At 50.2% G+C, this 19830-nt stretch overlaps 2 protein-coding genes across 6 annotated transcripts; both read left to right on the forward strand.

The window, feature by feature from the left end:
- The first annotated feature begins 5100 nt into the window (after window positions 1-5100).
- LOC104480824 (keratin, type II cytoskeletal 4) lies at window positions 5101-9870 on the forward strand. Its single transcript, XM_086768725.1, has 9 exons — window positions 5101-5640; window positions 6248-6465; window positions 7459-7519; window positions 7781-7876; window positions 7983-8147; window positions 8364-8489; window positions 8698-8918; window positions 9153-9187; window positions 9289-9870. The coding sequence occupies exons 1-9, from the start codon at window positions 5101-5103 to the stop codon at window positions 9591-9593; spliced, it is 1767 nt and encodes a 588-aa protein (XP_086624851.1). The 3' UTR covers window positions 9594-9870.
- A 4998-nt stretch (window positions 9871-14868) lies between these two features.
- On the forward strand, window positions 14869-19367 carry LOC104480823 (keratin, type II cytoskeletal 6B). Of its 5 annotated transcripts, none has more exons than XM_086768715.1 (11): window positions 14869-15199; window positions 15344-15513; window positions 16174-16388; window positions 16612-16672; window positions 16922-17017; window positions 17192-17356; window positions 17832-17957; window positions 18167-18387; window positions 18865-18899; window positions 19006-19074; window positions 19147-19367. In XM_086768715.1, the coding sequence occupies exons 1-11, from the start codon at window positions 14869-14871 to the stop codon at window positions 19365-19367; spliced, it is 1710 nt and encodes a 569-aa protein (XP_086624841.1). The 5 variants fall into 5 exon arrangements, with proteins under 5 accessions (XP_086624841.1, XP_086624840.1, XP_086624838.1 ...); XM_086768714.1 differs by having other exon boundaries at window positions 19006-19044; window positions 19114-19367; XM_086768712.1 differs by having other exon boundaries at window positions 14869-15169; window positions 15227-15513; window positions 19006-19367.
- The last annotated feature ends 463 nt before the right edge of the window (window positions 19368-19830 follow it).

The raw sequence follows: 19830 nt of genomic DNA on the forward strand, positions 1-19830 counted from the left end.
GCGTGTGCATGGGGCGTCGCGCGGGGCCCCTGCCCCATAGCGGGGGCCTGGTCCCTCCTGGGCCGCCGGGGCCGGGCGCGGCGCGGGGCAGGGGTGCAGCAAGCCCGGGCCTGCTGCGGGTTCACGCCTGCAATCGGCGCCGGGGCCAGGATCCGCCCAACGCTTCACTTCTTCATATTTTCACACGCACACCCTTGTGCCCTGCCCGGGGCGGTGCCCTCCCCCCCGCGGAGCCCCCAAACCTCGCCTGACCCCCAGCATCGCCCCCCCGCGGCCCCGTTCGTCCCTTTCGGCCCCGGTCCCGTGGAGGTGAAGCAGCCCCAGCATTTTTTGGGGGATGGTGTTGCTTTTTTTTTTTTTTTTGGGGGGGGGAGAAACACCTCGGGATCAGGTGTGGGGCATTCCCCGGGTGCTGGTGAGCCCCCGGGAGGGGAAACTGGGACGAGATGGGGTGGTGGGGAGGGACAGACACATTTTCAGGGGGCTCCCAGGTGATGCCGAACCTGGGGGGGTTTCCCAGGCTGTGCGGGCACGGCCTGGTCCCAGCGTGGGGTTTGGGGTTTCTGCTCTCCGGCTCCCAAATTCATGCTCCCTTCTCTGCCAAGCCTGGGCTCAGAGATGCTCTCCCAGCCATTTTGCCTCTTTTCTTCCCAAACCCACTCCTTTCCCAATTGTTTCATTTAAGCACCAGAGCTAAACGGCCTCATTGCCACCCCCCCAGTTTATGAGATATGAGGGGACCCTCGCATGGGGGAGAATCCTCTCCATCCTCCTGCAAAATCTACAGGCGTTTGGAGAAGCTTTTCCCTTTCTGTGAGGCTCTGAGGCTTCGGATCTGTTTTTCCCCGTCCCTTTTCATGAAAAATGAGTGTTCTGACCCCAAGTGATGCTTTTGGGCTGGGGGAGATGCTCTGCCCTGCAAAAGCTCCTTGACTGCCTGAAGTGAAGCTGCTTAAAGCTGCCGTTCCCCACCCCCGGCCCCATTGCGGGTGTATCCCGCACAACCCTTTCCCATCTAAATTTGTGTTCCTGTTTGCCCCTGGCGTGGATGAAGAATGCTCGGCGCTGTTTCTTTTGACATGGGAAGAAACAGGGGGAAATGGGTGTCCGGCAGGCCCGTATTCCCATGGGATGGGGCTGTACGGCTCTGCGCTGGCCTTGCTTGGGCTGCTGAGAGGCCGCAGGACCCCCTCACTACCCTGGGGATAGACCCTGTCCCTGCCTGGGGTTAATCAAGCCCCCACCCCACGTCCCTTGGAGTGGGTCCTCATCTCCCATGGGGGGATCCAGTGGGGGCTGCCCTGCTTCCCGCTTCCAGTCCAAGCAGATGCTCCTCCCAGCTACGTCTGAAATGGTCCCTGATATTCATTTCGTGGGAGACCTGTCTCTGTTTTTCCCACCGCAGGACCAGGAAGAGCTTTCCCCTGTGGCGGGGAAGGATGCTCGGCAGCATCCCACACCAAGCAGGGTGGCAGGGGACAGTGGGAGAGGAGCCACCTGTTGGAGGTGCCAACACTGCGTCAGGCAAAACTATTTGACGGCATCACCACAATAATAAGAGTTATTGCTGTTATTAACGTCATGCACGAAGGGCCGCGAGTTCCCAGGAGAAGGGCTTGCCTGTAAGCTACGTGCTAGCAGCGCCATTTCTTGCAAGGAGGCTCCCGAGCGAGTGCCCGGGGCTCTTCACTCTCTGCAATCGTCGCTCTGACAGGAGCAGAGGTGCCGCCCGTCTTCTGCAACACGCCGCTTTGATCTGTCTTGGGACCCACCTTGTTATTTCTGCTTTTATGATTCCCAGCTCACGTCCCGGCCCTGCAATTTGCCTGGTTAGTAATCGCCGGTTGAGCAGCCAGGAGTCTCCTGCTCCTTTACTGTTGGACAAAGCAGAGTTTTCTCGGTTCAACGCAGTCCCAGTGCAGTTTTGGGGTGAAACCGGCTACATTTGGGCTCTCTGAGCTTTGCTCTGCTTTCCCCTGGTTCAGGTTACAGGGGCTGCGGCTCGGATGCTTTCAGCTCATATAAGCGGTCCCCTCTCCCGTGGAGGTGTGGGGTACATCCATGGGTGCGGATATCCTGGGTATCCAGCTCCAACCTTGCTGCACAGGGTTGTCCAGAGCCTTTTTTAACCCCTCAGAGGGGAGACATCCCCTCTTTCCACCCCTCTGGTGCAGGAAAGGTTCACATCCCACCGTGGATCCTCTCCTGCTGAGGTGCACGGCGTGCGCCTGCTCCTCCATTGAGACCGGAGACCCTCATGTCCCTGCGCAGGGATCTGCCCGCAGCTGAGGGATGACCCTGACCTGCGGCAGACGAACCAACTGCCTGGTCCGGCTAGCGAGGACCGAGCCTGGGGGTCCCTGCCCCGCAGCCGCTGCCCCGCCATGGCGGGGCCCTGCCACAGACGCTCCGGATGTGCTGGTGCCCGACTCTCCTGCTGCGGCCTTGCAGAGCCCGGAGCGAGTCTCAGAACCTCATTACAGAAAGGCAGCGGTAGTGTCAGCAGAGCTGCAAAACCTCTGGGGATCAGGTTTCACCTCTGGGCTGGGGTTAGGACACAAAGAAGTTGGTTATTTAGATCTTTCCATGGGAAGAGCCGATTTTTCTTTCCAGCATCTCACTCAAGCCCAGCCTAGCAAAGCTCTTAGGTCTGTCTGTGGGTTTGGGGGTTTGTCTGCTGTCCTCAGCGGGAGGAGAAACCCCTCTGAAGGTGGGTGCACGTGTGGGCATCGCTGGAAAGTGACAAGGTCAACGACTGATGAGCTCTTGGACGTTCTCAGTGGGGTGCCCGGGTCCTCAGCGACGGAGTCACACAGATTTAAACCCAGCAGTAACCTGACGTGGAGATGTCCTCTGGATTTCTGGTGTAGGGAAGGAGCCTGAGCTATGAGCCAGTCTTTAAGAGGAGGACTCATCCCTCTTGCACTTGGAAATGTCCAATTTCTGCCGCGTGCCTCGTCAGCTTTGCTACCGTCATGGCTCTTGGGAGGAGAAAGGAGTTGCTGGAATATGGCCTCTCCTCCCAGCCTGCTATGGGGGAGGCAAAAGAGGAGGCGCCAGCAATTAAAGTGGGGCCAGGTTGTCCCCTGGGCTCCGTCTCCAGTCCCCACCCCACCCCGATGGTGTTTCCCACCCCAGGGCACTCATCCCAAGACTTGGTCATTGCCGTTGGATGACTCCGTCCCGGCACTGGGTGGGTGATGGTGGCCAGCGTTGGCTCCCCAGGACCAACATCACCCGTGCTTTGCTCCTGGTGTGTTAACCAGCCCAGCAAGCACTGGAGCATCTGAGATGCTCAGCCTTGGCATGCAGGATGGATTTGGGAGGGAGCTCCAGTGCGCCAGCAAGGTTTTCCCACCCCACTGTGGTGGGACAGGACTTCATGGGGGTAGCAGGGCGCTTTACTGGCCCAGCAGCTGGCTTCTTGGGCAAGCACCTTGGCTGGTGATGAGCCAGGAGCTGTGCCAGGAGCCGGTGGCGGAGCCACCCTGGGAACTCCCAGCAGCTACGCTCTCCGCCTGGGCTCGAACAGGTTCATTTGGTTTCTCAGCCGATCTGCTGGTTGCGTAAGGTCAGGGAGATGCAGCTGCTGCTTCCTTTCCCCCGCCTAGAGCTGGGTTCAAGCCGTTTCCCTCCTCACCCCAACCACGTCCCCACAGTGAGCTGGAAAATCGGGGATCCCAGAGCACTGGGATGGGAGAGGGCTTCCGAGTGGAGCCAGGATGTGCAGGGTGCTTGCGCCAAAGGGGAGCGCGAGTTTCCCTGTTCCCTGCCATGCAAATCCCCTTGGGTTGAAAATCCTGCAGCTCAACAAGTGCCCAATGAGATTCAGGAGGAAAAGTCCTCCCCTCCTGCAGAGATGCACCCAGACCCAGATTTGCATGTTGGCAGAAAAAAAAGCCAAAAGTGAACAGGCTCGGAGCTGAAACTGGTTCTCTTAGGAGGCTCTCTGATGAAAGGGATAATTACAGAGCTGGCTTTTATTGCATGGCTTCAGCTGCAGCTTGTGGTTTGAGGGGAACGTTAATGGCTTTTTATTTTTTTTTAACGGCGGGCTAAATGGGGATCCTCAGTTGGAAATGATCTTCAGACACCTCTGCTCATTAAAATATAAATTAAAAGTGGTTAAGCAATTAAGTCTTTTTTTTTTTTTAAACAATGCAAGCTCGCTAATGGGTTAGTGTGGGAGTGGCTTCGCCAAGCACCACGTGCTGTGGAGGGGGCTCGTGGCTGGAGACCCTATGAAGATGACCAGGAAATATTCCGGCAGCGGTTGGGACCTGCTGTCACGGACGCAGTGCAGAGCTCCTTGTAATGCCATCTTGACCCTGTTGAGGTACGGCGAAGGTTTTGCAACACAGAAATATCAAGACAAACCCCTCCGTGTCCCTCCAGGCTCAACGCACCAGTCATAGTGATCTAGAATGATGTTAAAACCTTCTTAAAAGTGTTTCTAAGTCTTCTTTATCGACATAAAACTAATTTTATAACCCTGCCAAGGACTAATGCTCTCTGGTTGTGAAACAGTTTTGGACAACCCAAGTCAAACGTCCTCCGAGCACAAGGTTGAACTGGAGTGCATCTGAGGGTGTGATTGGGAAACCACGTTTTTGTTGGAGTTCAGTGAACCAAGCACCTGCCATCAGGCTCAAAATGAATGATTTAGCTAAAATAAGGGTCTCCCTCGAGGGTGTGATATGTCAAGGAATTTCAGGTGCTTTGTCACTGCCATGAGAGGCTCAGAGAGGCCCATGATGAGTTGACAGCTGCAGCTCAGGGAATTTGATTTGGAGTTGTGCTTCCAACACCAACAATAGCTTTGTTTTTCTTAGCTGTCGAGGGAGTGTTTTGAGGCAGGTCATGGTGGTGGCAAAGACAGGAGGGCATCCTTCCAAGCCCTGAAACAATGAATAGAATAAAAGGAAAAAAAAAAGGTATCTCCACTCCCCTGACACCCGGCCAACTCCATGAGCAGATAAAAAGGGACACTCAGCCGCTGCACCCGCAGGACTCACCTCCTCTTGCCTCTGAACGTCCTCCTGCGCACCGCACCACTCAGCAATTCTCTCTTCACAGGCTGACTGTCAGCGACCCGCCACCATGTCTCGCCAGTCTTGTGGTCTTGGAAAGGGATTCAGCTCCAGCTCCGCTTGCTTTGGAGGGAGGAACAAGGTCACGTTCAGCTCTGGGTCCCGTGGAGGATGCAGGGCACCTGGCAACGCTGGTGGCTTCAGCAGCAGGAGCCTCTATTGCTTGGGAGGGAGTAAAAGTACCTCCCTGGGAGGATTCGGTGGAGGTGGTGGTGTCTGCAGAGGTTTTGGGGTTGGTGGCCAAGGAGGCTTTGGCTATGGCTACGGAGCTGGGGCAGGATTTGGTGGCAGCTATGGTGGCGGGGCCGGAGGCAGCTTCAGTGGGAGCCTCGGTTGTGGTTTTGGTGGCTTTGGCGGAGGATTTGATGGTGGGATGGGAGGTCAAGGCTTTCCTCCTTGCCCACCGGGTGGCATCAGGGAAGTGACCATTAACCAGAGCCTGCTGGCCCCACTCAACCTTGAAATTGACCCTGAGATCCAGAAGGTGCGGACGCAAGAGCGGGAGGAGATGAAGCAGCTCAACAACAAATTCGCTTCCTTCATTGACAAGGTGATGTGACTTCAACCTGGGGCTGGGAGGTGGCGGTCTGAGCTCACCATGGCTCCTGTTCGTTGAAATGACTGGGAGATACCCATCCAAGAACACCCTGAGAGCCAGGCGTTGCCCAGACCACCCCTGCAGATAGAGAGATGGTGGCTGGAGAAGTGACTTTCCCAAGGTTATAGGGAAACCCAGGAACAAAATCCTTGGTTCTTTAGACCACGATGCTAGTGCTAAGCTGTGGGACCAGCACCTATCTGCAGAGCATCCTCAGAGGAGTCTCTGCTGAGGGACTCTGTCCATCCATGGGCTGAAGGACTTTGGGTGTTTTGGCCCATTTTTAAGGAGATGATGCCAAAGCTGTGAAGTTCACTGTGTTTCTCCTGTTTAGAGACTGTGAGGTTGGAAAGGGAAGGTGTCCACTTTTGCCCACTCATCCTAGAGCTGCGGTCCCACATTTCCAGTGGGAGATCTCACTGGAGATGAAAATAGGCAGGAAGGTTAAACTCATTAAATGAGAAAAAAGTATGTAAAACATGGGAAAAAAAATCTCAATTGAAAAGATGCTTTCGGGAATAGTCTGACTCTTTTTCTACCCACCCCTGCAATCATTTAGGTCCGGTTCCTAGAGCAGCAGAACCGAGTCCTGGAAACCAAGTGGAAACTCCTGCAGGAGCAGGGTGGCACAGCGACGGGCAGCAGGAACCTTGACCCCTTTTTTGAAACCTACATCAGCGGGCTGAGGAAGCAGCTGGACAGCCTCTCCAGTGAGAAGCATCAGCTGGAGTCAGAGCTGAGAAGCTTCCAAGACATGGTGGAAGACTTCAAGACCAAGTATGTTGTTCTCAGTGTACTCATGGTTGGGCTGTCTGGTGGTGAAAATACAGACATAAAAACTTACTTTGAACAGTCAGAAAATTGAAAGAATCATATGAATTGAGAATATTTCACTTGTTTCAATGGTTAGAAAATATAAAAGGTTTTGGGGAAGTTTGATTCAGTTTCCTCAACTGAGTTTTGACAATAGGCAGTGATTTTTCAAGGTATTTCTCAATATGTATTGTTGTCTGAGTTATGCTTCTCACTAACGCGGGATCCTTTACTGTTTGTCTTCCTCACTTAAGAACCCATGACATTATGATTTAATGAACTAATTAGATGAGTTGCTAAATTCTACTATAATTTCCTCATGGATTTCCTCATGGATTCCTTCCCATAATATCCATCATGATTTGAATCTTAGAGCTTTCTTTGGAAAGATGATGTGGTGAAAAAAAAAAAAAGATTAATTTCCTGCTATTATTTATTGGATTAATTTGCCCAGTTGCAAAAGCAAGAACAGAGCCTGCAGAAATGCTTCCACTGAAGGACTTCCAAAAAATGGTGGGAAAGCAACTCTGGAGCTCATCAGGATGAACCAGATCCCTTGCTCTACTGAGGTTGCAGGTTGAAAAATGACTTTGTTCTGGAAATCATCATCTCCACCACTCCACGCTCTACAGCAAGTACCTGTCCCAGTGAGCGGTTGGAAATGGCCCATGGGGAGGACCTGAAGGTCCTTGGGTCTTGTACAAGGAGTTGGAGTGGCCACAGCCACCAGGATTCAGTTTAGGCAGAGACAGGATTTCTCTTTGCAGGTTTTCTTCAGCAAGGTGTTGGAGATGGCAGGAGCTAGGGTGAAAGTGCTATTGCTTGTCCATAAATCTCGCTCATGGCAGGTCTATTTTTGCTGCGTTCATTAGTCTGAGGCCAACAACCTCTAGGTGCCAGCAGCAGCCAGAGCCAAAACAAGCAGACAGATTCAATCTCCCTCCTTATAATCAACAGGTATGAAGAGGAAATAAACAAAAGGACAGCTGCGGAGAATGATTTTGTGCTGCTAAAAAAGGTAAAGGTGCTTTTTATTTATTTTTTTTTTACCACAAAGACACCACTCACTTCAGAGGATGTCTTGCTTCCATCAGCACCGGTTCATTAGCATCAGACATAAACCTAGGTGTATGTGCAAGAGACTGCGTAGCTTGGTCCTGAGCAGGGCTAAACGATGCCAGTGCCATAGGGAAAAGAAGCACCGAAGGGCTCACCGTTGAATGTTAGATAAAATGATGTGTGTCTGGCAGAAGGTTTTCATTTCCCATTCCTCCTGCAGGATGTGGATGCCGTCTATATGACCAAGGTGGAGCTTCAGGCAAAGTTAGATTCTCTGGCAGATGAGATTAACTTCTTGAAGTGTCTTTATGAGGCGGTAAGTGGTCCAGCTCTCTCTGGAGGGGGATGCTGAGATGGAGAACGGTTGTGACACCATGAGGAAATTACAGCAGGGTTAAAGGCAGATCTGGTGTAAATTGTAGGAGCTGTCTCAGATGCAGAAGACCGTTTCTGACACCTCTGTGGTTCTCTCCATGGACAATAACCGAAACCTGGACCTGGACAGTATCATCGCAGAGGTCAAAGCGCAGTACGAGGAGATTGCCAACCGGAGCCGAGTGGAGGCTGAGACTTGGTACCGATGCAAGGTGAGTGCTCCACACCTTGCTTGTGATCACCGATGGCTGAGGAGGTGGAAGAGTCACTGGTGGGAGCTCAGACCATGCAGAGACCTGGTGCTGATCTGGCGAGACTGGAGCTAGCATGTGCCTGCCGACCTTGGCTTGCGAGGGGTGGTATGGAGAGCTGTTGTGAGGCGCCCCTCATGGTGGACCTAACACGCTCCTCTCACTTCTGCCTACCAGTATGAAGAGCTGCAGGCTACTGCAGGCAAACATGGAGACAGCCTTAAGGACACCAAGACCGAGATCTCTGAGCTCAACCGCATGATCCAGAGGATACGGGCTGAGATCGAGAGCGTGAAGAAACAGGTAGGGGTTGCATTTTTTGAGAAATGGGTGTAAGCTCTTGGTAATGCCCTTCAGAGCCTCCCTAAAAGCACACAGTCTGGTAAAAGTGATCGTAAGCAGGTGGAAAAGTTCTGTATTTGTGAACAGCTGAGCCCAAGTGATCTGGGATCACAGCTTCATCTCCCGCTGGCCGCCCCTGCCCTACTGATGGCTGTGTCTTGTCCTCCAGTGTGAAACTCTGCAGAGCTCCATTGCAGACGCTGAGGAACGTGGAGAAGTGGCCCTCAAGGATGCCAGGGCCAAACTGGCCGAGCTGGAGGCCGCCCTGCAGAAGGCAAAGCAGGACCTGGCCCAGCAGCTCCGCGAGTACCAGGAGCTGATGAACGTCAAGCTGGCGCTGGATGTTGAGATCGCGACCTACAGGAAGCTGCTGGAGGGCGAGGAAAGCAGGTGGGTGAGGATACAGCAGGAGTTTGATTGCGTCTCGCTGAATTGATGGGAAGAACGTGGCACATCACATCTCCCACGTTACAAATATCAATGGCATTGCCATTAGCTATGGGCTGCAGTCTTGCAGCTGCTGTTATTTACGCCCATGATCTGGTGGCCCAAGCCTGGCTTCATGGAGCTGGACCAGTCCAGATGCTCTGGCTGGAGCTGATGCTCTGTCTCTTCTCCTTGCAGGATGTCTGGAGAGTGTCAGAGCGCCGTGAGCATCTGTAAGTAGTGTTCCCACAGGAGCATGGTGGGCTGGGATTGATGCTCTAAAACTTGATGGTGGCATCAGAGGTAACCTCATGTCTTCTGTTCTTCTCTGCAGCTGTGGTGGGAGGTGGCAGCAGCTCTGTGGGAGGTGGATATGGCAGCGGACTGTGCCTTGGAGGAGGAGGAATTGGATTTGGTGCTGGAAGTGGGAGAGGCAGCTGTAACACAGGCGGTGCTGGCTTCTGCTACAACCTAGGAGGGGGTGGATTTGGCTCCGGGGGAGGATTCGGAGCTGGGGGTGGATTTGGCTCTGGAGGGGCAGGATTCTGCTCTATGGGAGGAGGGCCTAACCCAGTGGTGGTGGGGTCTGGCACCATCCTGAAGAACACCAGCTCTACGTCTGCCAACCGGAGGGTCTAGGAACATGAGCTATCTCGCCCGTCCCTGGCACCCAAAGGAGAAAGGCAGCAAATTCCATGACGACCACCACCTCCGCTTCCCTGCCAAGGTGTCAACCATCATTTTAAACCACCACCCTCCTTCAGAAACTGCACAGAAAAGTAAAATACGGCTGTGTTCACCACCTAACGACTGAGATTCTCGACAGTGTTTGAGAACAGCTTGCTTCCCCAGTGCTCCCCTCGAGATGCTGCAAAGCTGCTGGTCGTCAGGGTGCTGGGAGTCATTTGGAGGCAGAACCTGCCCAGCCACTAGGAAGCCCCAAACGCGGCTGGGATAAGGCAACAAAGCAGCGTGGTCCATGTGAGAGGCACCCTACCAGCGATGGGTGGAGGGGACTGGTCCACCTGCTGCTCGGAAAACTGGCGTCCTGTGAGGCCTGCAGAAAGACTTGACTTCTTCCAAGATCTTGTGCTGGATCCAGATGTGTTGCAATTTTAATCAGTGCTCCTCATCAGCCAGGGCTCGAACTCCAAAACAAGAATTTCCTAATGGTGACTAGTCCCAGCTGAAGATATTTCTTATCCCACTGCAGGCTGGTGTTTTTTTTTTTTCCTAAGCAAGTTACCAGCAGTTTCACCAGTGTTCTTTAGAAGCTGCTTTAAAATGTTTAGTTTTGCTCAGGGTTTACCTTTTCATTGTGATCATGGGAACAATTGCGCTTGTTTGCTTAAGCCTTTCTCCTTTGGCGTGTGACCTACCCTAATAAACACTAGAGGCAGTACGCTGGTGTGGTTTTTCTCTCTGACCAAAGAGTTTCGTGTTGCGACAGACTCCTCTTTTGCTGAGATCTGGAAGTGTTACCTGACTTTCTCTCGCCCTTTGAAGTTTGCAGTTAAAAGAACCAAAGTGAATGTGCAGTGTGGTCTCCTGTCCTTCTCACCCCTCTCCCACCCTCAAACTTTCAAAAAATTTGGGTAGTTTGTAAGTTTGCGGGGAGAGCAGAGGAGATCTTGCAGGGATGAGGTGGTTGGGGTGGCAAAATTGCTGGGTCAGGCTCAGTGTGATGGTCTGACCTGGCTGAGTCTGTGAAACACATGGGGTTTTCTTGGATGACATCTGTGGAAGCGAGCCCATCCCTGGCAGTGTGACAGGAGAGGAAGAGGCAGTTGGGTTGAACCCAGGCGCTCCTCTCCTCTCTCCTTCTGCTGGATGTCCTGGCGTGAAAGAGGCAATTGGCCACCTTAGAGCAGAGCAGACTTTTGGACTCAGTTGATGTTAGGAGACTGTTCCCTTCTCCTTTCTTTTCCTTGCTCATGTTGGCCAACTTGGGATATTCCCTAGCTTGTCCACCTCAGACTGACCATTGCCTCCAAGCACACCACTGCCCTCCACCTGTGCTTCCCTGTCCTCCAAGGTGGTCCCAACGCTGTGGTGCCTGCAGCTGGGGCTGTCATGGCAAAGACATTGCACAGCCTGAAGTGCTTTTGGAGCATCCTAGAAGGCATGGTGTGGAAGAGGGAAGGTTGACCATCACCCCTCCAGCTAAATCAGCGATAATTCCTCAGTATCCATGATGCTGGAGCCAGCTCTGAAGCTTTTATTGTTGTCTGGACTGGCCAGGGATCCATGGGTTGCTTTTAAGGCATCTCCAAAAGGTAACTGAAAACATGGGAAGAGCAAGCTCTCAACCTCCTGTGAAGCCCTACCTCTCCACAAAAGTAAAATATTTTTGATGACCTGTGAATTTAGAGCCAAAAACTCCCAGTGTGGTTTGACCTCTTGCTCAGGAGACCTTGAATCATGTCCCTGGTCAACCGCAGACTTGCTCTGCAATCCGGATGAGTCAGTTCATTTATCCCATTCTCTGTTCCCTGTTTGTAAATGCTCGAGACATAAACGTACCAGCCACTGTGGAATGTCACAATGCTGCCAGCAAAGGCATGTAACTACTTGGATGGGGATATGGTTTGGCCAATGGTTAAATATTCTAGAGAGTCGTAAAGGGACCTGAGATGGCATTGAATGAAAAGACATCTACTTCCCTCAGAGTCACCCCAATCTAGCCGCCTCTGTGTAAACTTGCCTACAGAAAATGACTCCTGACATCAGGGCAGCATGATGAAGAGACAAAAGGCTTCTAGATGCCTACAAACGCTGCTGTTAAAATAAATAGACACCAAAAAGACCTTGTCTTTTGTTCCCATGATTGCACTAGCAATTAGGGAAAAAATCTCCTGGGCTGGACCGAGATGTGACATAATTTCTGCCTTTTGCTGGAGGAGCGAAAACATTTTACGTGGCCTGAAATAAGTTTCATTTAATTTTGTCATGATTCCCCCTCGTTTTAAAAGTTTATTCTAAAGCACAGTGAAAACACTTAGATGTCAAGTGGTTTACGGAAACTGTGGGAATTAAATGGTTTGCTTTGCTTTGCTTTTTTTTTTTCACAGAAATTCTCTCTTTTTGTGGTTGAAGACTTTTCCTAAGTTCAGAGCATGTCGACTGACAGTGTTGCTGCTGAGCCTTTTTCTCCAAGCATTCAAGGCCTGAGTAGCTTTTCCTGTATTCCTACCTGTTTGTTTTTGTAGAATCACAGGATCACGGAATAGTTTGTGTTGGAAGGGACCTTTAAAGGTCATTTTCCTTCATCAGGGCTTTGGATACAATGAGATCCATGCAGTCTAAAGCTGCCCGTTGCATTTGATTGGGGTGATGATGTTGATACCCAAATCCCAGTTTGATTTCCTAAACTTGGCTGGAGACGCAGCCGTGACTCAACAAGCGCGTTATCTAAACACGGGCACTCGGGACTCGAGCATTGTGCTGACTTAACGCATCTCCTCCCAGTGCGGCTGGGAACGTGAAAACTTTCTGATCATGTCCTCCCGCCCACAGAAAAAAGGGAAAAAAAAACCAACCCAGGGAAACATAACCACGTATTTGGTAATGCAGAGAGAGGCAAGGGAAGACATTGTTAAATGTGTGTGTGTCTGTGCATGCGCATATACGTGATTACATCTATAGTAGCTATAAACCCATGGCACCCTCCTGAACCTTGCGGTGTGGCAGGCGGTGGTGGAATGTATTCGACGGATAAATAAGAAGCAGAGTGTGTTTGCAGCCTGGGTCCGCAGAGACGGTGCTGCCAGGTCTTGCCCGTGATTTGCCTCTCCTCTAGATGGGAAGGGCTGTTGAGAAATGGCTTTTGCCTTCGCCCTGAGAGGGGATCAGATGTCTGTTGATTCTTCTGGCTCATCGTTGCTCTCATATTTGAGGCTGTGCTTCAAAACCTCCCAGGATGGGCAGGCATTTGTCCCAGATGTGGCACTTAGGAGACAAAGCCTTGCTGACGACAAACAAGCCATACGAGACCTCCTCAGCCCACATTTTTGATGTCCATAAACCATGCTGTACAATTGCTGAAACCCCTGTCCTCTCTGTCCTTTGATCTCACAGCGACTTGTTGTCGTTATGTATTTTTTTTAGCCCTGTCTGTCCCCTGATCTGCTTCCTCATGTGTTCATGAATCCATGCTGGTGCTGGGGAGGGAGGTGGGACGAGCAGGCTGTGCAGGGACAGTTGTGTTTTTTGGTGGAAATACTGCACGTTACACCATGGTCGGAATCCCTAGGCACTTTTGAAAATAGGTGTCTGGGCGATATTTTTAGAGGTATTTAAACATCTGAAGATATTAAAGTTGCTAGTGTGGATTTTCAAGAAGTGCTTAATTGCCCGTGTCCTGTGGGAACTTCTGAGAACCTTGCTAGACAGCTACCAGCACAGTTAGATGCCTCAATAGTCCTAAAGATTTTTGAACTTCAAAACTTCTTAGGTGGCTTTAAAAATGCTACTGTCTCATTCTGCTATTGTTGGGGATAACTGAAAACTAATAAAAAATTTAATTTCTCAGTAAAATTTTTAAAATGACAGTAATTGCTATTTGATAAGCAGGCTTCTGCAAGACAAAAGGATGAATGCATGATGGGTCATAGCCTCATTATTGCAAGTTTAACTCATAAGCTAATCCTTTCTCGGAAGGGCAGCAAAACCAGAGCGGTCTGAAAAGCTCCTGCCTTTCTAAAATCTGGTGGCTGCTTTCAAATAAGCTGAAAAAGGGTACTACCCGTATTCTGGAAGGAGGGCTCAACACAGCTTATGAGCGTGTCTGTCTGCCAAAAATATATTTGCATATAAATACCAAAGTAAGCCAGGCAGCTGGAAAACATGCATTTCCTCAAGTGAAGGTTATTGTGCCCTCTGTTCTCCTCATTCCCATGTGTCTCTACAAATGAGTTGAGCTCTCTAGCATCCTCTGCTCAGCTAATTGCATTTAAATAGTTCCAGGATTTATTATGTGGGCAGCATGATTTTGCATGCCTCCCTCTCTCTGTCTATCTCAGAGCCGCCTGTCCACACTTCCCATCGTGGCAGTTGGGTTCCTGATGTCTTTTCTGACTCTTCACATGGTCCTGAAGCCTTCAGAAAATCCTAAAGGGATATTCATGGCATTTCTCCGCTGATGCTGAGATGATCTTGGCACGCAGACTCCAGCACTCACTTTCAGTAAGAGTTTGGTCCAACAACAAATGAATTTCCAGTGCCAACCATTGCTCCGGTATCTCATTTCTGGTAAGGTTTTGTTTATTGAAAAGACACAGAGCCTCATCAAAATGCAATTTGCTGAGCCCTGGCTCTAGATTGAGAAACTACTTCTCAAAGCCAAAGGCAATTTTCCATGTAAAAAGAAGACTAAGGGTGTAACATAGGTGTGTTTGGGAATTGTGAAAGCCATGCTACAACTTGGCATGAGCTACAGTGCTTGCCTGCCATGGGGCTTTGGAGTGAAAGATCAAAATAAAGATAAACATAAGCAGGGAAATAACCACAATGGATGAACAGTGAAAAAAAGGACCAGTGTGTGTCCTAGGGAGGCTGTTACTGTACCACAAAAGCATAAGACTCCTTAGTCATTGAGAGATACCATTTGGTAGACACAGTTGTATCTTTTTTAATTTTCTCCTGCATTATAGGGTGTGTTTCTGGGTAGGGTCAATGTTTGGCAAATTGAAGATGAAAATCTGTAAACCACGCCACTCTGATGAAGACAGTAACTGTCTCCTCCTTCACGCCCATGCAAACCCAGCCCACCTCCAGAAACAGATAAAAGAGAGCATCTACTGCCCTCCAGTCAGAGGGACTTACTTCCTTTCTCTCTGCACTCACCTCCTTGCAGCACAACTCCATTGACCTTTCTGATCGTCTCAATTTTTGACTCTGCTTAGAAGAAACAGCCATGTCCCGACAATCTGTCTGCAGAAGCTTTGGAGGAGGGAGTAGAAGGGGCTACAGCTCTTGCTCTGCCATCGGTGGTGGCTTCGGAGGAGGTGGTGGCAGAAGCAGGAGCAGCTACAGCTCGTTCTCTATGTCCAGGGGATTTGGAGGTGGTGGACGTTGTGGAGGGTTTAGCAGCAAGAGTCTCCATAACATAGGTGGCAGTGGAAGGATTTCCATGGGTGGATGTTATGGAGGTGGAGGATATGGAGGGAGAATGGGTGGCTTTGGTGGAAGCTATGGAGGAGGACTAGGCAGCTTTGGTGGAGGAATGGGTGGAGGAGGAATGAGTGGCTTTGGAGGAATGGGTGGTGGTGGAGGAATGGGTGGCTTTGGTGGAGGAATGGGTGGTTATGGTGGAGGAATGGGTGGTTATGGTGGAGGAATGGGTGGTGGAGGAATGGGAGGCTTTGGTGGCCCTGGCTTTGGCATGTCAGGCTTTGGTGGCCCCAGTAGAGGTGGCCCTGGAATCCAGCCGGTGCAGGTTGACTCAACCCTCCTACAGCCAGTCCATGTTGAGATTGATCCCCAGATCCAGCAAGTCAAAAACCAGGAGAAGGAACAGATCAAGACTCTTAACAATCAGTTTGCTTCTTTCATTGATAAGGTGAGAGGGTGGGATTGTGTCTAATTAGGGGTCAAATTTGGGAGGAACTTTCAAGCTCTGCAGAAATGTTGTTCTTTTTGAGCTTAATATCAGCAGGCTGAGAAGACTGAGCAGAACCTTTTTATTAAGTACTGCTAGGGAAAAGATGAGAATCTCTCTCCTGTACGAGATCAAAGTGATGCTTCAGGGCTTTCATCTAGCCTGTTGCACCAGGCTCAACTAACAGATTATTCTTGCAAGCAGGCTCAATGCCTCCAAATATCTTCAGGTTTCAGGCACAAATTTTCCCTTCTGTCCCATTCTCTTTCCAAATACTGTCCCATTTAAGTATTCTCTAATATATTTTTATTCTTTTTGTTTTCAAATACCTGGACTTTTAAATCTAGACTAGAAACCTAAGATTTCTATACTACCTGCAGTGGGAATGTGCTTGGAGCTGGTGCTACATTTAAAAGCTCCTTTGACTTGAATATGACTTGAAAAATTTCCTCCTTTTCTTGATCTTGTGGTTTAGGCAACAAGAGAAATAACAATAATAATAATAAAAGCTAGCCTTTCTCTCATCATCATACAAAGGAGAATCTTCTTACATAAAGAAAGGGAGCCTTGGCTGCCTCTGTTCCACATGTGATGGTTGCTACTCCATGTGCTGGCTTTCAGGTCCGCTTCCTGGAGCAACAGAACAAGGTCCTCTCCACCAAGTGGGAGCTCCTCCAACAGCAAGGGCCTTCTGGGCCAAGGAAGAACCTCGATGTCATCTTTGAAAATTACATCCAGAACCTGAGGAGGCAGCTTGAGTCAGTCTTGGCACAGAGGGGACAGCTGGAGTCAGAGCTGCAGAACATGCAGCAATACGTGGAGGATTACAAAACCAAGTAAGTGCAGTGACAGTCTAACTCAAAAAGCACCTCAAGCAGCCTGGTAGTAATTTTTCTTCACACAGATGCTTTTTAGGGCAATTGTGGACATAGATGTTTCAGTCTAATTATTTTACTGTTTTTTGGTTTTTTTGTTTGTTTTTTTTTTTTCCCAGTTTGTTTAGTGTGGCCTTAGGCAGGAAAATTCCAGAAATTCAACTTGTATTTTCACTCTCCATAGGTATGAGGAAGAGATCAACAGGCGCACAACTGCTGAGAATGAGTTTGTGGTGCTTAAGAAGGTGAGTCACATGCACTACAAAATGATCGTTTGAATATCAGGCTTTCTCTGTGCTTTGAGGGGACTCCCTTTTAAATGGGAATTTGGAACGACTGTAGGATCTGTGGGCTGATATTTGAAGTCCTTTGTGCTTCATTTGCATAAATGAATAACACCATCACAACTGTTACCCTCAGCACAGACTGTAATTTCCAGGTCCTGAAGGATTTCTAAGAGGAAATGAAACTGTTCTCTGTGATCTTCCCTTTAGGATGTGGACTCTGCCTACATGACTAAAGTAGAGTTGGAAGCCAAGGTGGGAGCTCTGACTGATGAAATCAACTTCCTGAGGTGCATCTACGAGGAGGTAAGAGCTCTCCCCTCCCCTAGGTGTCCTGGAGTTGCAGTGAGGGGTGCGGTGGCCAAAGACACTGAGGTTTGACTGGGTGCCCATGTGGATTTGGTCTGGAGGGGCTGCCTGGAGTTGCTGCTCTTTTCTTTCCTCCTCAGATCGTCAGGCTAACTCATGTCTTGGTTGTAGGAGCTGGCCCAGATGCAGACAATCAGCCGGGACCTGTCCGTGGTGGTGTCTATGGACAACAACCGGCACCTGGATCTGGACAGCATCATCGAGGAGGTCAGGCGCCAGTACGAGCAGATTGCTCAGAGCAGCAGAGCTGAAGCTGAGGCTTGGTACCAGAGCCAGGTAAGCTGGGAAGCAATTAAGGAACCCTGGCTGATGGCTAGAGTTCACAGATAATTTATGACAATGTGAGATATCTCTTCAAGCTAACAGTGCTGGAGTTCATGCAAGGAAGTCTCAAGAGAAATTGTGTCACTTCTGAGCAATCTGACTCACTGTTTTCAAGGGGTCCAGAATCTCACTTTGGTGCATGGTACAAGCCTTTCAGTAAAGACGGCCAAAAGTGTACCTTAACTGGAAAATGCCTGCCCAAAGTAGCTTTTCAGAAGCTAAGGGATGCTTATTAGAGTCACTAAGATCTATTTCAAAGTTCAAAACCAATAACTGAGTCTCAGAACCATCTTTGACATTGAGCTGGGCATCCATGACCAAAGTGATAGGTGCCTGTGGCAGCACGTGAGCTATGAAACTGTTGACCAATGTTGTCTAGGCAAGAGGAATGTGTCACTGACGGGTTCCTTTTTCTTGGTGCCATCAGTATGAACAGCTGCAGAGCACTGCTGGAAGGCACGGGGACAGCCTCCGCAACACCAAGATAGAGATCCAAGAGTTGACCAGGAACGTCCAGAGGCTGCGGGCTGAGATTGAGAACGTGAAGAAGCAGGTAGGGGTTGGATAGTGTCTCATGGGATGCTGGCATCAGGTTGGATCACAAATGACCATGTGTGGGGCAGAAATGGCTTCTTCAGTCACCCCTCGTTTACTTCATGTAAATGTTACCTGTTTTTTTCCTTGACTTCTGCACTGTGAGTTTGAGGGTTGATCCTAAAGGAGCAAATGAGATCTGAGAAAGTGTCCTTTTTTCTTCCTCAGAACCAGCAGCTGCAGGCAGCTATTGCTGAGGCCGAGGAGCGGGGTGAGATGGCCCTCAAGGATGCCAGGATAAAACTGGAAGAGCTGGAATCTGCCCTAAGCAAAGACAAGGAGGAGCTGGCTCGCTTGCTGAAGGAGTACCAGGAGCTGCTGAACATCAAGATTGCCCTGGACGTTGAGATTGCCATGTACAGGAAGCTGCTGGAGGGAGAGGAGAACAGGTAAACACTTGATCTTTGTCTTGAGAGGGATGTTACGATCTATGCTGAATGCCTTGAGTTTCAACATTTACAATGTCATCTCAAACCAACTCTTTTGTTTAAAATGGATGGATATAGTGATTGGCATGCTGGATTGGCAGTTTGGGTGGTCAAAATGGATTACAGGCATATCCTGTCCACTACAGGTGATATAACTACCATTTAATTTCTATTATGTGCAAATTTTTAATGAACCTCCAATCTGGAAGAACCTCATTGTAAAGAGGAATTGTTGATGACTTCTCTCCTTAAATATTTCAGTGATGTCAAATTTGCTGACAAGGATGTGTTGTGGTTTTTTTTAGTGAGGGGGGGCCTAAGGGCTGAACTACGACAGGATGAAACAGGAAAATGGTTGGATAATGAAAACACAGCTCTCAATTTTTTTACAATGTCTCTTCTGTTGAGTAATTAAAATTTACCAATTTCCTTTTACAGGCTGTGCAATGATGGCATGTCCAACGTCAATGTCTGTAAGTATCTGCATCTGTTTCCTTGAGAAGCAGTAGTAGACCATGTCTTTTTGGAGCTACAGCCTGCCAATGGAGAACGGGTATGTAACCTGTGCTTCTCTTCCAGCTGTGGTAGGCAGGACCACCATCTCTGGAGGCAGAGGAGGCATGGGAGGAGGCTTCGGAGGTGGCAGCGGCATGGGAGGAGGCTTTGGAGGCGGCAGCGGCATGGGAGGAGGCTTTGGAGGCGGCAGCGGCATGGGCGGAGGAATGGGAGGAGGTGTCTGTGGAGTAGGAGGAAGCTTTGGAGGAGGAAGCATGGGCGGCAGCTCTGGAATGGGAGGAGGAATGTACGGCGGCGGCTTCTCTTCTGGAAGTGGAAGGATGTGCGGCTCTGGAGGTGGCAACTTCAGCTCCGGTGGGGGATCGTCCTCCGTACGGAGATGTATCACGACCACTTCCGTCAAATCTTCAGGAGTGAGATTCTGAAGCCCCAAAGCCAGATTGAAAATGGAAAGAAGCATCTCCTATCTTCTCCCAGCAGCAGCCCAGCCTCCTTAAATCCAGCTCCGGTGCCTTGCAATGAAATGAACTGCGTCCCTCACGGCCCACCACGTACCAGCTCATCTACCTGGCTTGGTCCCATCAAAGGAGTCTCCTGACAATGCCATGTCCCGCTAGCAGCCCTGGCAAGCTGCTCGCTAGTCCCCAGCCCAGCGATGAAATAACCATCTGAGCAAAGAAAAGTCTCACTCGTGGCTACCCAGCACGGAGAGCTGATTTACAGGAGGGAAACGCTCTGCATTTCTTGCTGGGTTGTACATTTCCGGCTGCCTCGTGGCAAATGTGTATAAAACCCCTCTTTCCTCTTCTGTCCGCATGTCCCTTCCTCGATGGCCGTATCTCTGGGGTGCTTCTGCATGCAGTACATCCTGCTGCTTCCACTCACTAG

This window comes from Chlamydotis macqueenii, chromosome 29 (assembly GCF_036417535.1).
Source record: "Chlamydotis macqueenii isolate bChlMac1 chromosome 29, bChlMac1.mat, whole genome shotgun sequence".
Classification (NCBI taxonomy): domain Eukaryota; kingdom Metazoa; phylum Chordata; class Aves; order Otidiformes; family Otididae; genus Chlamydotis; species Chlamydotis macqueenii.

Coding starts and splice junctions, on each gene's coding strand:
- LOC104480824 (XM_086768725.1), top strand. CDS start 5,101: ATGTCTCGCCAGTCTTGTGGTCTTGGAAAGGGATTCAGCTCCAGCTCC. Junction 7,877..7,982: donor TGAAGTGTCTTTATGAGGCG/GTAAGTGGTCCA, acceptor TGTAAATTGTAG/GAGCTGTCTCAGATGCAGAA. Junction 8,919..9,152: donor CTGGAGGGCGAGGAAAGCAG/GTGGGTGAGGAT, acceptor TTCTCCTTGCAG/GATGTCTGGAGAGTGTCAGA.
- LOC104480823 (XM_086768711.1), top strand. CDS start 14,869: ATGTCCCGACAATCTGTCTGCAGAAGCTTTGGAGGAGGGAGTAGAAGG. Junction 15,514..16,173: donor TTGCTTCTTTCATTGATAAG/GTGAGAGGGTGG, acceptor GCTGGCTTTCAG/GTCCGCTTCCTGGAGCAACA. Junction 16,389..16,611: donor GTGGAGGATTACAAAACCAA/GTAAGTGCAGTG, acceptor CACTCTCCATAG/GTATGAGGAAGAGATCAACA.